At 32.4% G+C, this 20,739-nt stretch overlaps 1 protein-coding gene across 4 annotated transcripts in view; it reads left to right on the top strand.

The window, feature by feature from the left end:
• The window catches only part of CDIN1 (CDAN1 interacting nuclease 1), a 113,908-nt gene that overhangs the window by 46,904 nt on the left and 46,265 nt on the right, over positions 1-20,739 (top strand). For 3 of the 4 annotated variants that reach the window (XM_042862406.1, XM_042862429.1, XM_042862421.1), the window contains 4 exons: positions 370-419; positions 2,748-2,815; positions 7,693-7,758; positions 9,383-9,488. In XM_042862406.1, coding sequence (XP_042718340.1) covers positions 370-419; positions 2,748-2,815; positions 7,693-7,758; positions 9,383-9,488 — 290 coding nt within the window. Of the gene's footprint in view, positions 1-369; positions 420-2,747; positions 2,816-7,692; positions 7,759-9,382; positions 9,489-9,792; positions 9,904-20,739 lie in introns of those variants that run through there. The other variant, XM_042862413.1, reaches the window with a different exon arrangement.

The following is a 20,739-nucleotide window of genomic DNA, read 5'->3' as shown; positions in this document are numbered from 1 at the left end:
CTTCTCTTCTCTTCTCTTCTCTTCTCTTCTCTTCTCTTTTCTCCTCTTTTTTTTTCCTGTGGCAATGCTGTTATCTGCCTAGCAGAGTAAAAGATTTTAAACCTCATTTAATTACTGTCATCGTAAACTATCACTGAGGTCAGGGTGCACCATAAATGGCAAGGCAATATTTGTGAGGGGAACATTTCACTTTTTAATAGCTTGCTTTTATAGTGAATAAAAGCATGCAGTTTTTGTTTTCTGTGATTAAATCTGAACGGCATCTGATAGCCTTTCTGAAGAAAAGTAATTACTGTTTTTAAGATACTGTTTAACTGTAATGGTTTTGTAGTTGCCCATCACTATACTACTTCTCTTATTTGTCTGCAGTGTACTGTGAATGACTGTTGTTATGGACCACTGGTGGACTGCATCAAACAGTATCCTTTCCCATAAAATTTTAGGTGCACAATTGACGAGCTTAGACTGTGTGGAAGAGATGTGTCTAGCTTTAACCTGACATAAAGTTCTGCTTCACAAAACACATTTCATACTCCTCTGTTTTACATTCAATCAGCTAGAGGGTCACTGCAGAGCTTTCTCTTACACTGCTTAAAAAAAATCTGATGGAGTATGGGAAGTTGTCAGTTTGGTGGCTACACATTCATATAGCTGATTGAACCTCTTTGGTTTTGATTAGTCAAAAGTCATATCTGGCTTTCTGTTAAGACCAGTTTAATCTGCTTTAAGCAGTGAGGCTGAACTAGATGATCTCTTGAAGGACCTTCCAATCTCAACTGTTCTGTGATTAAATTAATAAGTTGCATAGATAGTGTTGAATTTCATAGCATTTATTTTGAATATGAATTTTAATTAGAATGTTTTCAAGTGCAATTCAAGTTGTGATGTGTTGTCTGACAGTGAGAAGCACTCCCTGTAGTAATAATGCATGTGGTGGTTATCTCTTAAAATGTATTCTTTCTACTCCAAATATTCACATGGTATCTACCAGAGTCCTGCTCTCATTAATTTTAACAACAGCAGGATAGAGTTCTAATTACACCTGTGATTTGGGAGTTTTTTGTGGGTTTTTTTTTGTTTGTTTTTCGGTGAGACTGTCTTCAACATTAAACAAAGTGGATTAATCTAACAAGTTCTACTTTTGAAACAGTTGTTCATTATTTTTTTAATCCAAAATTTGGTACTGTTGTCAATGAACAATCTGGCAAAAGTCTTCTGAAAATGTCATGTTTAAAAATAATAATAGAAATTTTTAAGAATAACTTGTCTGCAGTCTAAATAATCTTCCCTCTCCAGATTCTGACTCAAGTTAAGCCATTGAATATGCAGTGAGTCAGTGAGAATAATGAGAGAGATTTTCAATTCCATTCTGGTACAGAAAAGCCTAATACTTGGCTGTGTGAGTGCATTATCTTCAAGTATGTTGCTGAATTAGATGTTAATTTTGAGGTGCATAAAATAGTTAAAAATCAATTTAAAGTTAAGGTTTTAAAAGCATAATGTCTTCTGAAGGACTGCATATTGATTTTAAATATAACTATCTAATTGTATATGCATGGACTAAAGTATGAAGTCAACCTCTTTGTAAATGCCAAGAGGCTATTTTTCAGTAATAGTTCAGATGCTTACGGGAAACTAGGCTGCTAGATTGCATGAGTAGAAGATGGCTTGTGAGGTTATTTACAAGTTTTGCCTCATGGTCATTGCCATACATCAATAACAGGTATTATTATAGCCTAAGTGTTTCTGTTTATGGTGCATTATAAAATCTGTTTGCGATATTTTTCTTACATTTTTCCCATTCTTCATTTGTCCACATTTTTGTTCTGTGACTACTAGTACACTGTAGTGTAATATATATCTTCAATTGATTAAAAATGTGTATGTGTGAAATGATTTCTTGTAATTAGATTTTTCTTCTTCCGCAAAAAATGTTGATATAATTTAAGTAATGAACTGTAATTTTTTTGAAACTGTAGTTTTTTTGAAGAAGTTACTCCAAACAGAACCAAGAATTTAGTTGTTTTTAATGTAAGATTCTTTATTGTGATATTTCATAAGATTCTTCTTAAGAGCTTCCAGAACAGAACTTTGACCTCTAGATGGAAACGTTAAAAATATTTGAGCAGTGATTTTTTTGCATATTGCTAAGAATAGCATGTTGGTTCAACAGGCTGTCAGTGGAAAATGGGAAGGACTTCACTGTAAAATATTATTTCATCTTTTCCTGACAGAAGTTCATGCTTCTGAAAAATCAATTAAGAAGATGTTTTGTACCAGTAATACATTTCAGATGTATTAAGTACCTAACAATTTCAGAATATAAAGCAAAAAAAATTATTTCATTGTTTACTGAATTAGAAAATTGATACATAAATCATTAAGGAGTAACTTAAAAGCTATGTGGTCACAGGTTTCAAGCTTACACTGTGTTTTAAATCTTGAGAGAAAAAATAATATAAATATAAATATCACTCTTATGTGTACAGAATAAATGTTATGTATTGGATCTTAATTTTGTAAAATGTATGTTGATGCTGTATACAGTAGTCTGATTTTCACAAAGTGCTAAATACCTCTGCAGATCCCTGCAAGGAATCTGTAGACACAGTGTTCAAATCATTAATTACTCCAAAACGAAAGTGAAGGCCAATAAATTTTATCATGAATTACTTTACTTATGGTTTTTGTCATGACATTGGTTATTTTCCAAAGTAATCTTCTATTCCTTAACTTGAAGCTACCAGTGCTATTGGACATGAGCATGAAGTCTTGCTGCGAGAAATGCTTTTGGAAAAAAATCTTTCTTTTATAGGTAAGAATCAATGATAAAGGTTACCCAGTGAATCCTTAACTTTAAAGATTTGCGGGACTGTTTACTTAAGAAAAAAATAAGGCTCAGTGCTCTTTGTATTAGGTAGTAAAAGAAGAGTAAAAAATGATTGATGCTGCACATGTTATCTTTTATTGATTTAGAACTGAACAGGAACTCAGTTACCTAATACCTTATATATACAGTACATGCAGAGGCTTGCAATTAATATTTAATAGAATAAGTAGCTGAAAAAAAATGCTTTAATATCTGCTGCAGTATTACTTTTGGTGTCATGAGATATTAGCCGTAATCTATGAGACTTAGGAGGAAGCATAAGAAATATTAGCTTCCAAATGCTTTATGTATTAAAGAACTGCTAGAAGATTCACTCATTTGGCTGTCAGTGCAGTTTCTGCAGATTTTTTCCCACTGCCTTCAAACAGTGCAAGTCCCTGTATTTAAAGTTATTTTAAAGATTAATTGGTTAGGAGGTTGTTTTCTGTTGTTGTATTCCTTTTAGCCTGCAGAACATTTTTGTATATTAGTATCATTAAAACAGTGATTATTATTTAAAAGGTCAGTTCTCCTACCGTGATTAAAAACTTGACTTCTAAATCTTGAATTCCTTATGTGATTAGATAATATTAAAGTGAATTCCTGTTCTTTTTTCAAAGAAGTGTGTTGTACTAAGTTTGTAAAGTAGATTCTGGATAAGATTTTGGAAACCTTAAACAAGTTGAAGAAATTAGGAAGAATACTGAGATTTTTAAAGGCTGGTCCATATGATTAAGGAACAATTTATTTTTCTGTTACATACAAACTTGCAAATGATACTACAAAAATGTGAGAAGATATTTTTTCCTACATGGCTCAAAGATTAGAGATAATAGACTTAAGCTGTAATTGGAGAGTTAAGATACTAAACTGTTCTAGGCACAATAAGTATAAAACAAGCTGCCAAGGAAGGTTATGGAATCACCTTCAATGAAAAATTCAAGGCTAGACTTGACATTCATCCATCAAAGCTGGAAATGAAATCAATCCTGTCATGATACAGGAGAATGGACTAGACTCACTAATGGATCCTCAACCCAATGACTATCATTTTTTTGGCTTGTGCAAGCTTGTATAGTACACAAATCAGATTTAAATTTTACTGATTCATAACCTTGGGTAAACATCAATTTTGTGTTTAGAAATAAGCTCTAAGAAATTTGTACTGTCAAATCAAAATGTCTAGAATGGGTTAACTTGTCAGCATTAAAATATATAAATGAGGGAGTTTAATTTATTGTTTAGATTTTTTGCATAGTGATGTATCATCTATTCATGATTTAAGGTACGTTAACTGGTATATTATTTCTTTCTGTGGGATATGTCTCTGAGGTTCTGAGTGTGACTAAAAAAAAAAAAAAAGAGAAACAAAAAGTATTTTCCTAATTATCTGTAAGATGAACCTTACTGAAACCCTTGCAGTAAAATTTTTCTCAAAAATTAGATCCCAAACTACTTAATACTTAACGAAGAACCTCTGGAAAACACTAGAGATGGCAGTATTTCCTGTAGGTTAGCAGGTTCAGGCTTGGCTATCAGTAAGATGGAGTTCCAGTGTGGCTTGGGACTTAGCTTGCTGCACTTAAAATTCTTTTACTTTTTAACCCATGTATGAAAGAAACAAAATTCTTGCTGCCATTTCATGTTAGTGTATTACTCTGGTATACTACTTTTCTAGGATAAGTTCTTCCTATCAGTTATTTCCACCTGGGAGACTGTATTACAGAAGAAAAAAAGCCCGACAGCATTTAAGGGCAGATAGATGATTAATTTTTAGAGCAGATAGCTTTCAAAGCTTACAGATCAGAAGTAACACCTCCAAATTCTCCCAGAAATTGATTGGGAACCTGCACAAACTGATGGGTTTTGCATTCTAGTAATGCATAGTTCATGAGAAGCTCATAACTTCCTCTTTACGTCAGAAACAGTTCTCAGATCTTTAGTGCTTTGCTTGGGATTTATGTAATCAATGAAAACATTCTCTCAAAATAGGCTGACTGCCTTCCTTTCCTTACTGATTCACTTGCCTTGCTGAATTGCCAGGAATTTCTAGATTTAACAAAGGGCCTGACTCAATCTTTTCACGTCTTTGCCTGCTCCAGAATATATTAGGATATGTTTCAGCTATAATGGGAAGATATATGACTGACCTTTCTACAATCTTAGCCTTCTTTGGCTGCCATCATGATGTCCCTTAGTAGCCTGGATATAAATTATGAAATCTGTTTGGTGTTTTTTGCTGTAACCAAAAATGTGCAGTTGCTGCATATTGATACACCATTAGAAGAACATTTGGTTTCTTTGTTATATCCAGAGGCTAGTATAAAAACAATGATGAGTTCATAGAATCACAGAATGATTTGAGTTGGAAGGCACTTTAAAGATCATCTAATTCCAACTTCTGCCATCATGGAAAGATGGTATGGACATCTTTCAATAGACCAGGTTGTTCAAATTTAAATGGTTAAGACTGAGAAGAAAGTAAGCATAAAGCTCTAGATGTGCTGGAAATCCAAACAGATCAGTACCCTGTGGACAAATTTAGGGTTGTTTCAGTGTAACTTTCATATTTTAGGATGAACAGCTTTAACTGCCATCATCTGGTTTTCAAGTAGTTGTTAAGCCATTATTTTGATGCATACAAAAGCTAAAAAATCTCCAAAAGTGTGCAGAATGATACCTCTACAGCTTCTGTACCAATATAAAACATTTATGGGCTGACAAGATTGTACTTTCTTTTCATGGGGTTTGGGCTTAAAAAAATCTTTTTGAAGGGTGATTTGGGTGAATTTCTGTAGTTCTTTTTTTTCTTTCCAAAGTTATAAAGTTCAAAACAATTGAAGAACCAATAAAATATAATTATTTTACTTCATGTGATTGTCAACTTACATCAATAATAAAGGTGTTTTTTAGTGTATTTTTCACCATTTCTCATAGTTCAAACTGTTAGGGGAAGTGAAGTGAAAACTTTCAGAAAAAAATTTTGAATAGAAATCATTTTCTGTTCCAAGCCATAAGACAAATAATTTCAAAAGTACTCAGACATCCTCAAAAATGAGTCCAGTGAAGAGTATTAAACACCGTCTCAAACATCTTCCAAATTGACCTGTCAGGACATGTTATCTGCCCTGGTTTCCAGTGTTGTGATTCTTTATTGTTTTTGGGTTTTTTTTTTGTTTTTTGGGTTTTATTTTTGCATAAGGTAAATTTCCTTAAATTTGTTTGTTTTTTCAACAAAAAGGAATTACATTCATTTTTATATTGTGGCATAAGATCATAGGTTCTGTTAAGTCAGAACCTTGCTAATCTAAACGTGTTTTATCCATATATCTAACAATCAAAGTCTGAAAGTATCCAACAGTCAAGTCTGGCTCCAAATCCTATGAAAATTTAGCAGCTGACCAGGTAATATAAATTAGTGTTTCATTCCAGAGACCTGCATTTACAGTGCAATGTGTTTACTGTGAAGAAATGCTGTTCAGAAGAAATGCTATAGTTGTCAAAAAGAATAATCCACCTTTGTAGTTTACACTTAATTGAATGTACAACTTTTCAGAATTACTGCTGTCCTACTTGCAGTATTACTTAGTTCACTGTTTTAAAAAAAAAAAAAAAAAAAAAAAAAAAAAAAGACGTCAGACTTTTTTTCTTCAACAAGGAAAAGGAAGGAAGGCATTAAATATTTTTTAAAAAAATTAAAATATTTTTATTTCTATGCGTATATATTTTTCTTGTCATTAAAAGGTTGCTTGGACTCAAATTGCTGACCTTTCAGAATATGCACAAAATATTCTAAAACTGAGTTCTGAACATTGGCCATGAAACTACTGTCCTAACCTGATAAATGGATTGGAAATAAGCTACCCAACAGTGAGAATGGACCATTAATTTTAATCAAAGGTGGTGTAGAAAGGCGAATGGGATGCATGACAATGTCAACAGCCCAGTAGGTGTTAAGGGGCTACACAGCCTTACTTGTTACTAGGTTGTGCCATTAGTTGAGCTTCGGTGAAGACAGAAAGCCATGCCTGGAATTGAATGACCAGGTCACTCCAAAATCTAATGGAGAAATGGTGTTTCGTAAATATCAATGTAATGGTATTGGAAATCAAGGACAATAGTTTAAAAAATAGTGAGGGCTTGCTTTGTGCTTTTTTCTTTTTTAAAGAAAGCATCCTTTTTTTGCTCTCTTCTTTCTTACTCATTTCTTAAAACATTCAGCTTTAATTCAGAAGCACTAGTTACATAGCTTATGTTAAGAAAATATCTAAGTTCTTATGTGTTTAATTAATTTTACAGTAAGAGAAGCTAGAATCGTGACATCCCTCTTCTTTAATAGATTTCTGGAAGAGAACAATTGTCATGTTGGTGGTTGTTTGCTTTTTTTTTGTTTGTTTGTTTTAAATGCCTTTGTGTTAACATTAAAATAAAGTCATGAAGGCAACCACAATATATCTATGTTTGTGGTGTTGGTAGGATTAATCTCAACAGCTCCCTAATGTGAGGAAACTCTTCTTTCAATCAGTGAATATATCTCTTTATTTTGAATATTTGGAGGTTATAAAATACTGTATGACAGCTTGAATTAATGATGTTTATAATGAAGACATAAAAATGCAGGGATGACAAAGAAGCATTTTTATATCCATGCTTCAGGTTTTCTACAAAGGTTCATTTAATCTGACACAGCATTGCATGCATAAGAAAGATATGTGTGACTGCATTAGTAATTCTTACATTCTTATTTAAAATAAAATTAATTATACTGCTGTCTACTTAATAGAAGAGTTTTATAAACAATAGGTCTTGTTCTCTCTGTGTAGCCGAAGATCAGCTTCGAGCAAAGGGTTATGACAAAACACCAGACTTTATTTTAGAAGTGCCAGTAGGTAAGTCTTTGAAAAGAATTATTATTTTGTATAGAAGTGTTTATCCTAAAATATTACAGATTACAGATATTTAAGACACAAGAATATGAAGTATGTTACAGGATAGTAAATATTTCTGAGGGTTTTTTTGTGTTTACTCAGTAATTTTAAGATCATCTACTTTGGGTCAGAATGGTATTACTCAAAATACAAGTAGATAATAATATTAATGTTTCCTCTTCAGTCTCTATCACAAAAATAAAAATAGAAAAAGCAATCCACAAATCCCCACTCAGTCTAATTTGTTCTAACCATTGTCTTTGTATGCTGAACTGTGAAATATCTGTAAATGTCTTAAACTTTTAGACCAAATCAACTTCAAAGCAGTCTTAAAGTAATACCATTATACTTCTAGGTCATTGTGTAAAGGTTTATCATGGAGTAGTTCTCTATTTTTTTAAAAACCCTACATCACAGGAAGCAAGAAGGAATAAAAGTAGATATAAAGGTCATGCCAAAGTTCATCTATATATTCTGGTCTTTCGGTCAAGTAAGGAGGTAATGTGACCTATTGATTCAACCATGGAAGAAAAAGTATAAACATTATCCAAGTGTAAAGGAGTCTTAATCATCTTTCGTAAAATGCCTTTCGTACCAGAACACTTCTGCTTTATCTGTTTACAACACAACTATGCAAATGTTTATAGGTATGTGTTAATAAAAATAAAAAGGCTTATAGCCCTATATAAAAGCCATATTCACGACTACCTTTTTTGTTCTGCATATTAACAAGAGAAGGAACTCTTACAGATAACTGACTCATTCATGGTAGAAGGAATTGAGTGCATACTATTAAAAATTTTTATCCTCAGCAGTTCTTCAGATACAATCTTTCAGCATGGTAGTCTTTCTTATCTAGTAGATAAATAAATATATTTATGAGAGACTTCTAACCAGTTTTTTAAGACTTCCTTAACTCAGTACTGATATCCCACATTGTCCTTTTGGAGAATGATCCTTTTGAGTGACTGTCATGATTTCTTCTGCAAAATTATCAGTTTCAGACAGGGCTTTCTTTCACAAAAAAACAAACAAACCAAAAATGGGATTTTATTAATATTGCAAATTCAGTCCTGCAAGAAATAAGGAAAGGCATCAATCAGTGCAAATGCCAGAAACAGAAATTCCAAATCAGATCTTTCACATAACCATTCTTGTTCCTAAATTCTTTCTGCTGAAGCATTACTCATTTTGAAAAAGTCAGGAGGCAGATATTTATCTATGATAACCTTTCTTCTTGTTCTCACACCTTCCACTCTGAGCTAAGAATTTTCTAGCTTTAGCAGCTTAATTAACTTTTTGTCATAATGACCAGAAGTCTTCAATTCCTTTCCACCAAGGTAAGGCTGAAAGTAGGATGCAGTTGCAACTTAGTCTGGTCTGTAATTAAACTTAAATTGAAATAATTATCCATTAAAATATGTGTTATTTTTAAAAAAACATCATCTATATACATATTTGAAAAATATATGTATCTCTATTGTAATTATGTAGTAGATTGGGGACTAAATAGGGTATTCCCAAACATATTCTTAAGACTGCTCAGTCTGATTTTTGGAATTCACTTTTTTTGCTATCACCCTAGCTGTTGAAGGACACATAATTCACTGGATTGAAAGCAAAGCCTCATTTGGTGATGAAAGTAGCCATCAAGCCTACTTGCAGGACCAGTTTTGGAGCTACTGGAATAGGTAGGCACATTTCTGTTATTTTTTCATATAGATAAAAATAAGACAAATTTTCTTTTAAAGAAGTTACCGGGGAAAAAATTAAGCACAAATGGCTTTTGTACTAAGCCATGTGAATAAAATACATGTTATTAAACTGGCATTTTGAATTTTATTAATTAGTATGTCAAATTTCAAAGCTTAAGTATTTGTGAAAAAATAATACCTTAAATGCTAACATGCAACAGATATATATGGTGTTTTTACAGTAATGCTAGTTAACAAAATAAGCTGCTGTGGTACAGAACTTTTATTTCTATCTTTTTAGTACTTGACTAAAGGAAGATTCTGTAATACTTGCAAGATGCCAAACTTGTTTTAAAATCTTCACAGTCTAAAAAGTAGGCCTTGTGTGTAGAAAATATTGCTGACGGTCGGTGTATCTAACACAGTTCTGATTTGCTTTTGTTTGATAAAATGTTCTTCTGGTATGTTATCTACACATTACATAATAATAATGTATTCTTTTTAAGCTAATATATGTTAAGTGCAGGAAGATGAGGAGAGAAATAAGTCATGCTGGACATGAATTTTTGAGTATTGATTTCATTTTCATAAAAATCCTTTCTTCTAAAGACTGTTTCAACTCAGTCTTTAAATTTCAGTAATTTCAGTTCGGTAGTACAAAAGGAAGATTTTTATTGTATATAGTTGTATATCTTTCCAAGGTAATAGCAGTCTTCTCACTAGACAATTTTTCTTCCCAAACTAATAATAATAAGATACTCATCTTTAATTTCATCTTTGTATATGGTGGAACACTTAGTAAAGCAGTGAGAGAGGTAAATGATAGTTTTAATAAAGGATTTGTAAAAGTATAGATTAAGATATCTTCTCAGTGTTCAGACAGCTTCTGAGAAATCTAATGGAAGGTGGAGAAAATGGTACAGAGATGGTTGAACACGTAACTAACAGCATATACCAATATCAGTGGCTAGTCTGTGGTGTCCATTGCTTTTCATCTAGGTATAAAAAATGCTGACAAAAATTGCTAGCCTTAGCTCAGGAAATAAAGCAACCTCTGTAGGAAGCAGCAGAGAGAAGCCATATCTCAAGAGTAACACTGACAGAAAACATAACTGCATAATTATGCTCTGCAACAACATTTGTCGGTATGAGAAGGGCCTACTCTTGCTAGACATTCCCAAAGAGCAGTGAATTGGAGAGGTTGAACTAAGTTTATGGGAACCTCAGGAAGACTGTCTATTGTTGGGCAAAGATGCTGAACTAAATAAAATTATAGAAAGGAATTTGTAAGATATATAACCAGAGCGCAAGAGTTAGAAACAATTTTAAGGACATAGGAAATCGTGAGAGTCACGGGAAAGATGCTGATGCAAATGGTGCTGAACTTGCACAGCGGTGTAAATAAGATTGGATGGAGCATCTCAGACCAGGAGGAGTCCATTAGATGTACTGGCTAGAATATTTTCTGAGGAAAAATGATGTTTGAGGGGATGCATGATGGTATATGAGGAAAAACAGCTCTAACAATTGAATTTTATATAGACAACGTTAATATAGAAATACCAAGTTGAGGTGAGGGGAAAGTTGAATAGACAAGTGGGATGAAGTCACTGATCCATTTCATGTTTGCAGTAAAATTGTTTTTGCAGAGCTGAACTTGTAGTCTCTTTCTATCTGTGCCAAACAAAATTAGTATCTGCATGTTGGTTTGAACTATAAAATGTGTAAAATACCTGAAAATGTGTACCCTTTGAACCTGACATTTCTGAAAGAAATTTTGTATCAGGAAACCAGAACTTATCTAAATTCATTTTAATTCTATCATTTTCATAATTATTATTGCAAATTCAAACTTGAAATAACATCTCTCATTGAATTGTTAGTCAAGTACCTGTAATGCTGTAAAAGCTAGACTGAATTGACATGTGGATTATTAAGGATGATTTGTAAATCCTTTTCAGAATTTGCCTAATTTTTTCTTATAGCTTTCTTTATTGAAAATAACTATAAAAACTGGTGATTCTTACATATGTAATGACATATGTAATGTTTGCATGAAGGAAACGAGGAACTTACTGAAATTACTTAATTACTGAAATGTGTTATACCCTAAGTCAAGAATTTAATGTTAGGTCAACTATGGAAATCAGGTATAATTGTATGGATTCTTTTTGTTTGTTGTTTGGGTTGTTTGTTTTTTGTTGTTGTTTTGTAAATACAAATCCTGTTGGTACTGTTTGATCAAACTAACACTATCACAATGTCTTCTGGATTGAGTTGTGAATACCAAAGTTTCTTCTAATATAATGGCAGTTGTGTTAATCATGGAATCATAAAACTCTTAGAGTTGGAAGGGACCTCTGAAGGCCATCTAGCCCAACTCCCCTGCAGTGAACAGGGACACCACAGCTAGACAAGGTTTCCCAGGGCCTTATCCAGCCTCACCTTGAAAGTCTCCTGGGACAAGGCATCCACCACATCACTAAGCAACCTGTTCCAGAGCCTCACTATTCTCATTGTAAAAGATTTTTTCCTTATATCCAACCTAAACCTACCCTGCTTGAGCTTCAAGTGATTTCCCCTTTTTCTATCACCTTCTGAAGAGTTTGTACCCTTCTTTCCTGAAGCTTCCCCTTAGATACTGAAAGGTTAATGAACACTTGATGACAAATTAGTTCGCGTGTAAGTTAGACAGTCAACTTTTGTTGCTCTCTGAAACCGTTTAAGTGGAAAGACACAGGCATAGCTGGACAAACTGTGAATCAATTTTGAATGATTTAATAAATTAGCCTACCCAAGGATCTCTCAGCCCAGAGAATTCATCCTTTCAACTTGAAGGAGAAATCCTTTGGAGAAGATGCATCAGTTCATAACAGATGTATTGTGAAACTCAGCCTGTACTTCAGGGTTTTGTAAATCTAATCTGGTGGTTGAAGTTAAAACTAAATTGAAATTGGAGAGAAAAGCTTTAAGCTTTTTATCCTGCTAGATATGGATAGAAATATATGTCTTGATATTTTGAAAGGAACAAAAGTGATAGCTTTTAGACCTTTTTCATTGAACTCTTGTTTGTTTGTTTCTCTGAAAAGTAGGAGTGAGTCTGGAATAGTTTCTGGGTCTTTTTCCACATTTATAACAAATGTAAATTTAATTCTGCACAGAATATAACTGAAAGCTTTAAACGTAGTTGTAGTTTCTTTGCTGTAATGTGTAAGTTTCAGTAAATCCTGTAGTCTGTGCTAACTAAATCTGTGAGTCTTAAATAGGTCTGTACTGACAGGAAAGAAATGGCACTTTCTCATTTAACAGAACAGCTCCCTAGATTCAGTCAACCATGTCCGTTCACCTCAGTGCAAAAGAACACCTTTTTATTACTCTGAGTTCTGCAGGGACAGCTTAGCAAGGTTTTTTATGGCTCATACATCAATGGTATTGTTAAGCAATTTTCAGTTGCAGTGCTACACTGCAGCCTCATCTTCAAATTAAGCTTCATATTAAAAATGCACACAGTGTATCTTGTCAGTGGGTTTGCACAGTTGTAATTTAGAGTGCTCTTTAGATATTGAGAATTTTCACTCTTAAGTATGAAAAAGAAAGTTTAGTCTTGTATATTCCCAGACTGCTTTTTGGAGCTGATAGACGTGGTTGCTGTTGTCTAAAACATTGATTGAGATATAGAAATATTGATTATCAATAATCAATGTTGATTGAGAAATAGAGATTGAGATTAGCAAATTTTTTCAGGTAAATGTGAAAAGAAAAAAGTGTTTAAGATTTCATTTCAATTACAAACATAGCTGATCTGCTCTTAGGTCCTTTTGAGAAGAGCGTTCTGATCAAACTCATTTGTAGTTGACAATAAGAATGAACCATATGTGAACAAAGACTGAATCAGAACATCAGATTGATGCATATTTTTTTTCTGCAGTGTAGTTTAAAATTGCCTGACGTGTTATATGAAGACTGTTTGAGTAATATTTGACTGATTGTAGGTGGTGGGGAAAGTGGGAATTATGCTGTGGGTTTATGTCTGTCTGTTCTATAACAGGATCTATATTCATCAATTGAAAATTGTTTAAAAAGTTGTGCTGGTGAGTTGAAAGCCAGTGGTATAACAACTTGACTTGGAGGAAACCTTGGGAGTTGCATTTGTCAAGTGGCTAGGAAAACTGTTCATGCATACCCAGTATCCAAAGCTTCATTGGCAGCCCAAACATAAAGAACTGAAAGGTCATTCTTCTTCTTGCAGTATGATGGTTTGTTGACATATTTTGACACACTGGTACAATGCTGAAAGGTTTTGACCTTACTGCAACACTGAGGGAGTTAGGGTTTGTTTGGCTATTTAATGCTTGTAGATTTTCACACATGCTGAGTTTTGCTTTGCTTCTTCTTCTCTCCTTTTTGACTCTACTTGAATTAATGAATTAATCTTAAACAAAAAATGGATGTAGAAAGAGGGAAATTATGATGATTTTTACAACTTCTGACTGTGGAAAGATGTTTCTTTAAAACAATTTTTTTTCTTAGAATGTACCATGCCAGCTTGCTCACCTTAATAGCATAAAGTAAGATGTTTGTTTCTAGACAACAAAAACAAGATTCAAAAGCAGTGATATTTTCTACTAGATTACCATTTTCAGTATTTTAATTTATAAATATAATAAAATTATGTGTTCTTTCTGTATACATACGCAGGTAAACCTCTGTGTTTCACAAATGTTCTTCATATGTTTAGCTTATTTCTGGAAGTGTTTGACGTGAATCATTGTTTTATTTATTTAATGATGTGAAAAGCATAAAAATCAACATGCAGATTATGCAAATTTTTTCTAGTTTAGAACAGAAGAAATATGTTTACAATTTATTAGTCATCCCTTCTTTAATAAGCTGATTAAATAACAGAGCATGAAGACATTTTCCATCAGGACCACTCCTCAGGACTAGCATTGATATGTTAGTTGTTTTGCTGATGATTTTGTTTCATTTTGTATCAAAACTCATTTTCTTAAAACAAAGAACAAACAGGCCATGCTGTGTACAGATTTCTGTTTATATTTGAATGATTGATGTTAGTTAAATACAGATTTTCCCATTTTATTGTATTTAAATATTGTATTTAATAAGAATATCAAAATGGAATTTTCATTACAACTGCTATCACGAAAGATTGTTATGTGCTCAACTTAAAGAGTAGCAAATGAGGCACTTTATATAAATACAGCTTTATTTAAATTATTTCTCCCTTACATAATTCTGGACTGCCTTAAATATTATCATGTCACAAGAGACTCATGTAGTGCAGATACAGTATTTTCAGCCTCCATCCACATTACTGCAAGGCTTCAACTCCAATTTTCATGGTATTTCTCATTCAGATTAGACAAGCATCTATGTTTCTGTACAATAAGAGCTGACAGCATAGATCCTGCTATGCTTGCCAAAGGCCTGGTTGCAGACACTCCACTATGTCAAAGAATGTCAACCCCCCACAGACCTTACCTTTCAGAATTCCTTGTAATTTTTAATTGACATTTACATCTGACATTTTCAATGTATTTCTTAGTGTTGAATCTTTATCTACATAGTAATAGTTAAAACCAAAGCAAAGCAAAAAGAATCTCTTCCTATAAACTATGATATCACATATTTTTTATTTAACAAGGCCAGGTTGCTGAGCTGAAACTCAAGAATGACCAACTCCCCCTTGCTTCATGTAACTCAGTAACTCTATATTTGCTAATCTAATCTATTTCAAATGGCAGTTGAGGAGAGAAGTAGGAGTATAAAGAGAAATTTAACTTTTAGTACTAGTGAAAAAAAGCACAGATTTATTATTATTACTCTACATCTTGCACATAAAGGATATAGGGATTTCTAGTAACATTTTAATTTTTCCTTTTGAGTCTGTTACTTGAATACTGAAAGTGGTATCTTCATACCTATGTTCATGCTACATGTACATGCAAACAGCATAATATTGAAAATGAAATTAAGCTGGCAGGCATCTAATTTAGCTGCATGTTGCAAAACTGTTGTGCTTTGTTCTTTTCAGAAATCTCAAGTTTTCACTTGGTTTAAAATAACAGAAACCTAATAAATTTGTGTGAATATTATTATCTATCTCTAAGTTAGAATGAAGGACTATAGTTGATCGTAAATGTCACAAAGCAAAGAAATAGAAGAAGCATTTTGTCACAAATAATGGTGCTTTTCTTCTAATTAGTTAATTTACATTTTACAAATTAAGAACAAGATTCGGGCAGAAGATAATCTAGTAGCGTATCATACTTTACTGACCTGTATTTGTATATGCCAAATTTAAGTTAATTAGAAATGTAGATGCTGTTTGTTTTATCTGTCAAAAAGCTCATCTTAAAAAAAAATTCTAGACACAATTTTCCCCCCAACATTTATCATCTAAATAATAGTCTTGCCAAGATGGCAGCCTCATAATAAACTCTTTTCAGTGAAGTGATGAGTAATGAAGCTTGCTTGTGAAGGCAGCGAAAAATGTTGTCTAGCCAAATGTGTGAATATGATGGCTAGAGAATCAGTGGACTTTCTCAGTCATCAATCTTTTTAGTAGCCTCTTATACATCTGAATATTTTGATAGATGATCTAATAATTGAGTTATCTATCTTTCTAACTATCAGAGTTGCATAAAAATTATTCTCACATGCTATTGAATATTAAATATATTGGGTCTCCAGTAAATTTTTCAGAAAAGGTTCAAGAGGTGGAGGAATTTAGTTATGTCTTAAGCACATTTTATTATATTGAATGATAAACTACTATATCTTGATATAAAACCATTTGTACTAATATAGGAAAAAAGTAAACATTGTCAATAGCCAATTAAGTGTAGGATTCACAGTAAATAAACCATGTAAAAACAGGAGACTGGTGAGAGTAGTACGCAATCTAAGAGAAATCTGAGGTATAAAATGAGTAGGTTCAATAGTCCCCGACTGCTTAATGGGCAGCAGTCACTTTTACACAGTTGCACAAATTCCTAATTTCTAGGAAATGTTGGCTTAGAGGAAGAGAAATACAGTTGTACTGTGGAGTCCCAGATTACCTTTCAGCCTCTGTGAAAGTAGTTTCTTCTGGTTAAAGATGCATCTGAGAAGTACATAATGAAACTGCTCATATCCTGTTTATGGTGGGAGATTATAATGTAGATTCAGGTATCTGCTTTCCCAAGGGAGTAATCTTGCATTATAAGAGGCACACAGGGTATATAGATAAGTTGCATTAAATACATCATCAGATGTGTCTTACAAGGGTTTCTGAGCAGCAGAGCAAAACAATTATTGGTGCCAATGTATTTTTTTAAACACTACAGTTCAAACAGACATTTATATCATTCTTGACTTCAAATGCATTTCCACTCGAAGATTTAGGTAAAAATCACTTTAACAATTTAACAAAAAAAAAAAAAAGCATGCAAAATATTTTAATTTTTAATATCACATTTCCCTGTTGGTGTTGCAGTTTGATTTATATTTGGTTGCATACTTTTCTGTAGATTATAAAATGTTACTTCCTGTAAATTTTTGAAAATTGCATGTGGAGGATTTTTCTACTTTTAAAAAAAAAATAGTACGGATTGCAGGTGGTTTGGTTTTTTTTTTTCATTTATGTGTATTTCATTTGTAAGTTTCACAATTACAGCAGAAAAGGTAACAAGTATGTTTCTCAGTAGTTCTCCAGTTAGCAAAGTGAGTTTTCATTTTCAAAACTAGAGTAACTAGAGTATTTTTCTGAGGAGTTACTCACTCATTGTGCAGTTATAATGGAAAAGGAGAAAGGGAGAGATTGATCTCAAGGAGCAGGATGTCACCATCGTTTGACAATACTTTTGTGAAAGTACCATTGAGCCTCACTGGACCTTGCCACTGCATGCACATCTGGAAATTGTACAAAGTCTTGCCTGTCTTACTAACAGCAGCTGTGATTCTCATATTTACTAAGTAAAGTTGTTGATGCTTGAGAGTTCTTGTTAAGCAGGTGCATAAGAGGTTTGATACATTTTGGGTAAAAATAAAGCTAGGCAATGACTGGAGTATCAAAAATATGAAAGCTAGCAGTAAAAATCAGATCCGAAGCTCAAAACTAATCTTTTAATATTTTATCTCATATAAAAACTCCACATCTTTGTTTTCAGTGATGCTTACATTGATTTTATGCAACTTTAAATGACACAAGCATAATTTCACTTAAGCATAACTTAAATCTAGTAATAAGGAAGTAAGAAACAAATTAGAAAAAAAGTTAAAATGTTTCCCTCTTATTACTTGGGGAGTTTTAATACAAAAAAAAGCTAAAATTGTTTCTGAGGTATAAATTGGTAAGCAATTAACTGCACATTTGATTAAAGCTAGTGTTTGATTTTGTGGCTTCTTCTTACATAAAGTAAATTGGCTTTATTTTAGTTAGTATTTGTAGTATGTCTAGTTAAGAATATACCAATCTCCTGAATATACATAGTGCATTATACAAACTTATTAGTATATTTATGTGTGTAATTTTATAATGTATGTATGTCAATTAGGAAAAGAGATCTTCATTTCCATTCATTAATCAAAATAGCAAGAACCTGTATTCCTTCTGGTTTGTCATTTGTTTAGTGCTCTCTCATCCATCACAAGACTTTGATATGAACATCAAGTAATCATGTCCTTTTATTTCAAATGATAAATACGCTTTCGTCATGAGTACTTACAGACATCCCAAGATTTACATCTAAACTGTCGAAAGTCTAACTTCACAGTTTATCTGATGTGTGACATTTTTAATGAAATAAATAACTTTTTTTTAACTTGTCATGAATAGGACTTATGTATTAAAGTTACAAGGCTATGTTAGCCGTGATGCTGAAAAAAAAATTCTCTTTCCTCCAGTGTTTGTCTAGGGTTTGTTGTTTATCATCAAGGTACAATCAGCTGCACAAGAGCCTCTGCAGACATTCTTATTTGCTGGGTCCAAGCCTGTCTGTTCAGGTTTCATTATTTAGGTCTGATGTCTAGTTAGCTTGTATCAAAACTAATACCATCTGAAGTACCAGGCTTCCAGTGGTCACATAGCTAACATGAAAATTTCTTCAATCTAACTAATATTATTAAAGACAGTATCTCTTTAAACTTGAGCTTTGTTTCAGTGTCTATATCAATTACATCTTGCAAGTGCATTTCCTTGAATGTTTCACTGCTTGTTTCTGTAGATTAAAAACATCTGAATTAAATGATATTCTGAACATTTTTAAATTAAAAAGTGAAAATGCAGATGTTTATTTTACTACCATTCTTACTATGTACTGATACTACTGAGATAGAAAGCACTGCTATATTCCTGGCTTCTTCTCATTGTTAATATAATATAGTTAAGTTGAAATGTTTTTGAAAGTAGACATCTAGACTGATTTTATCAACTATTTTATAACTTATGTAGAAAAAGATTGTGTATGTCATGTAAATACATAATTTAATTTTAGTTCCTAAAGAAAGCAGGCTTTCCTTAAGGTGTTTGGGTTCACTGGTTCATGATAAAACATTATGTTCTGCATTTCTTTTTTACTTTAGCATTTGTTTTGTCCTGAGTGTATCATGGCTACACTCATTTTGTGGTATAGTACTGAAATTTAATCTTTGATATTTGCAGTTTTAAGATACTTCAATTTATAGTCTTTAAAATTTACAAGATAGTTCGAATAAGAGTTTAGTGAGGAATTCCACAAAATGATTTAAGGAACCATGGTCATGATCAGCTTACAAGTGCAATACTTTGTAATAGAGTACATATAGTACACACTAATATTAGTTTATCAATTTTTTATTATTATTCCTACCTCATAGATGTTGATCACAATGTTTTTCATTTATTCAAGAGCATTGATTTGAACCCAAGTTCATTTAAATAATAAAATAATATAAAATAGATCATTTTATTTTACCAATGTCTGACTTCTAAATATTTCTCTTTATCTGGAATGCACTAGTTATTTGATTTTAAAATGATTAATAGGATGCATATTTCAGGCTCTGAGTAGAAGAGTAATTTTGAAAGTACGTTCTCGTTTATTTGTTTCAAAAGAAGAAATATATCCTTCACAACACAGCTCAATACCTTAAGTGAGATTTTGTGACATGCAAAGGGTGCATATGGGTTTTTGAGGCACTGAAACTGTAATCCAGCTTGAAGAAGACAACAGTGGCAGTGAGCTTCTGTCCAGAGTTAATCAGCTGCAGAATTTGTAAACTGCGTATGTGTCAAAGTTGAAAATGTTAGCACTCTGATAGAAGCTTGAAAAGGTTAGAGCTGATAAAAGCCATCAGCAGTTTAAAAATGTGATTTATGGGAATGTAATGACACAAAATGCCTCATTTATCACTCATATATAGATAGGTTAAGGTTTCTGTGTCATACTTTAAAAACTTGACCACTTAGAATTGTCAAAATAGGTACTTAATTGCCCATCATACATTTCATTTTAAATTTCCTCTGCTTGAATTTTCCTGATTTTACTGTTGTTCTTCTCATATGTTTCTTTTTAAAGTCATTAATATTTCATATTTATTTTGTATTTGTTTCAAACTGTATGCTCAGTGCTCTATTAGAACTTTTCTTAAGTTAAAGCTGTTTACTTGGACACTATCCAAATCTTTGTTGATTTACAATGTAATTCAGCCTAACTGTAAGGAAAATAACTGAAGGTTTCAATTTCTTTTGTTTTATACCACTAATTCTCATCAAGAGTTTACAGCTTTTTAATTCATTCCGTACATTTCCTCTCCAAATTGAAATCTGAGATTTAAAAGTGAGATCCATCAGTTGGTTTCTAGTTGCAGTCACTTAAGTTACTGTTTAACTCCATACAAATTAAATTTAATCCAAAACTACCAGTACTGTTAAATGACCCTAAAGCAAAATAAAAATGGTCGGAGAAATGCACAGTAATATGTTGTACTTTTCCTGATTTCATTTGAGGATAACAACTAGCAAGTCCCTTAGATTTAAGGCTGTTTCTTTTTTTAACTGTCCACATCATAAAGCCAAGCAAAATAAATGCAAATATGGATAAACTCTCATTAAGAAATTATCTTTAAGAATACTTATAAAACAAAGCAATTACTTTAAAGATATGGCATAAATATTAAAATATATTCAGCTGCAGAAAGAAAAATTGTGGTAATAAAGTTTGAAGGATTTCTTTTTCTTTAGTAGCTTATCTTTTTTAAACTACTT

The sequence above is a fragment of the Lagopus leucura genome, unplaced genomic scaffold, assembly GCF_019238085.1.
Source record: "Lagopus leucura isolate 7727_CA_CO unplaced genomic scaffold, USGS_WTPT01 Super-Scaffold_1, whole genome shotgun sequence".
NCBI lineage: Eukaryota > Metazoa > Chordata > Aves > Galliformes > Phasianidae > Lagopus > Lagopus leucura.
The sequence above is the reverse complement of the archived record's forward strand: the minus strand, read 5'-3'. Positions and strand labels throughout refer to the sequence as shown.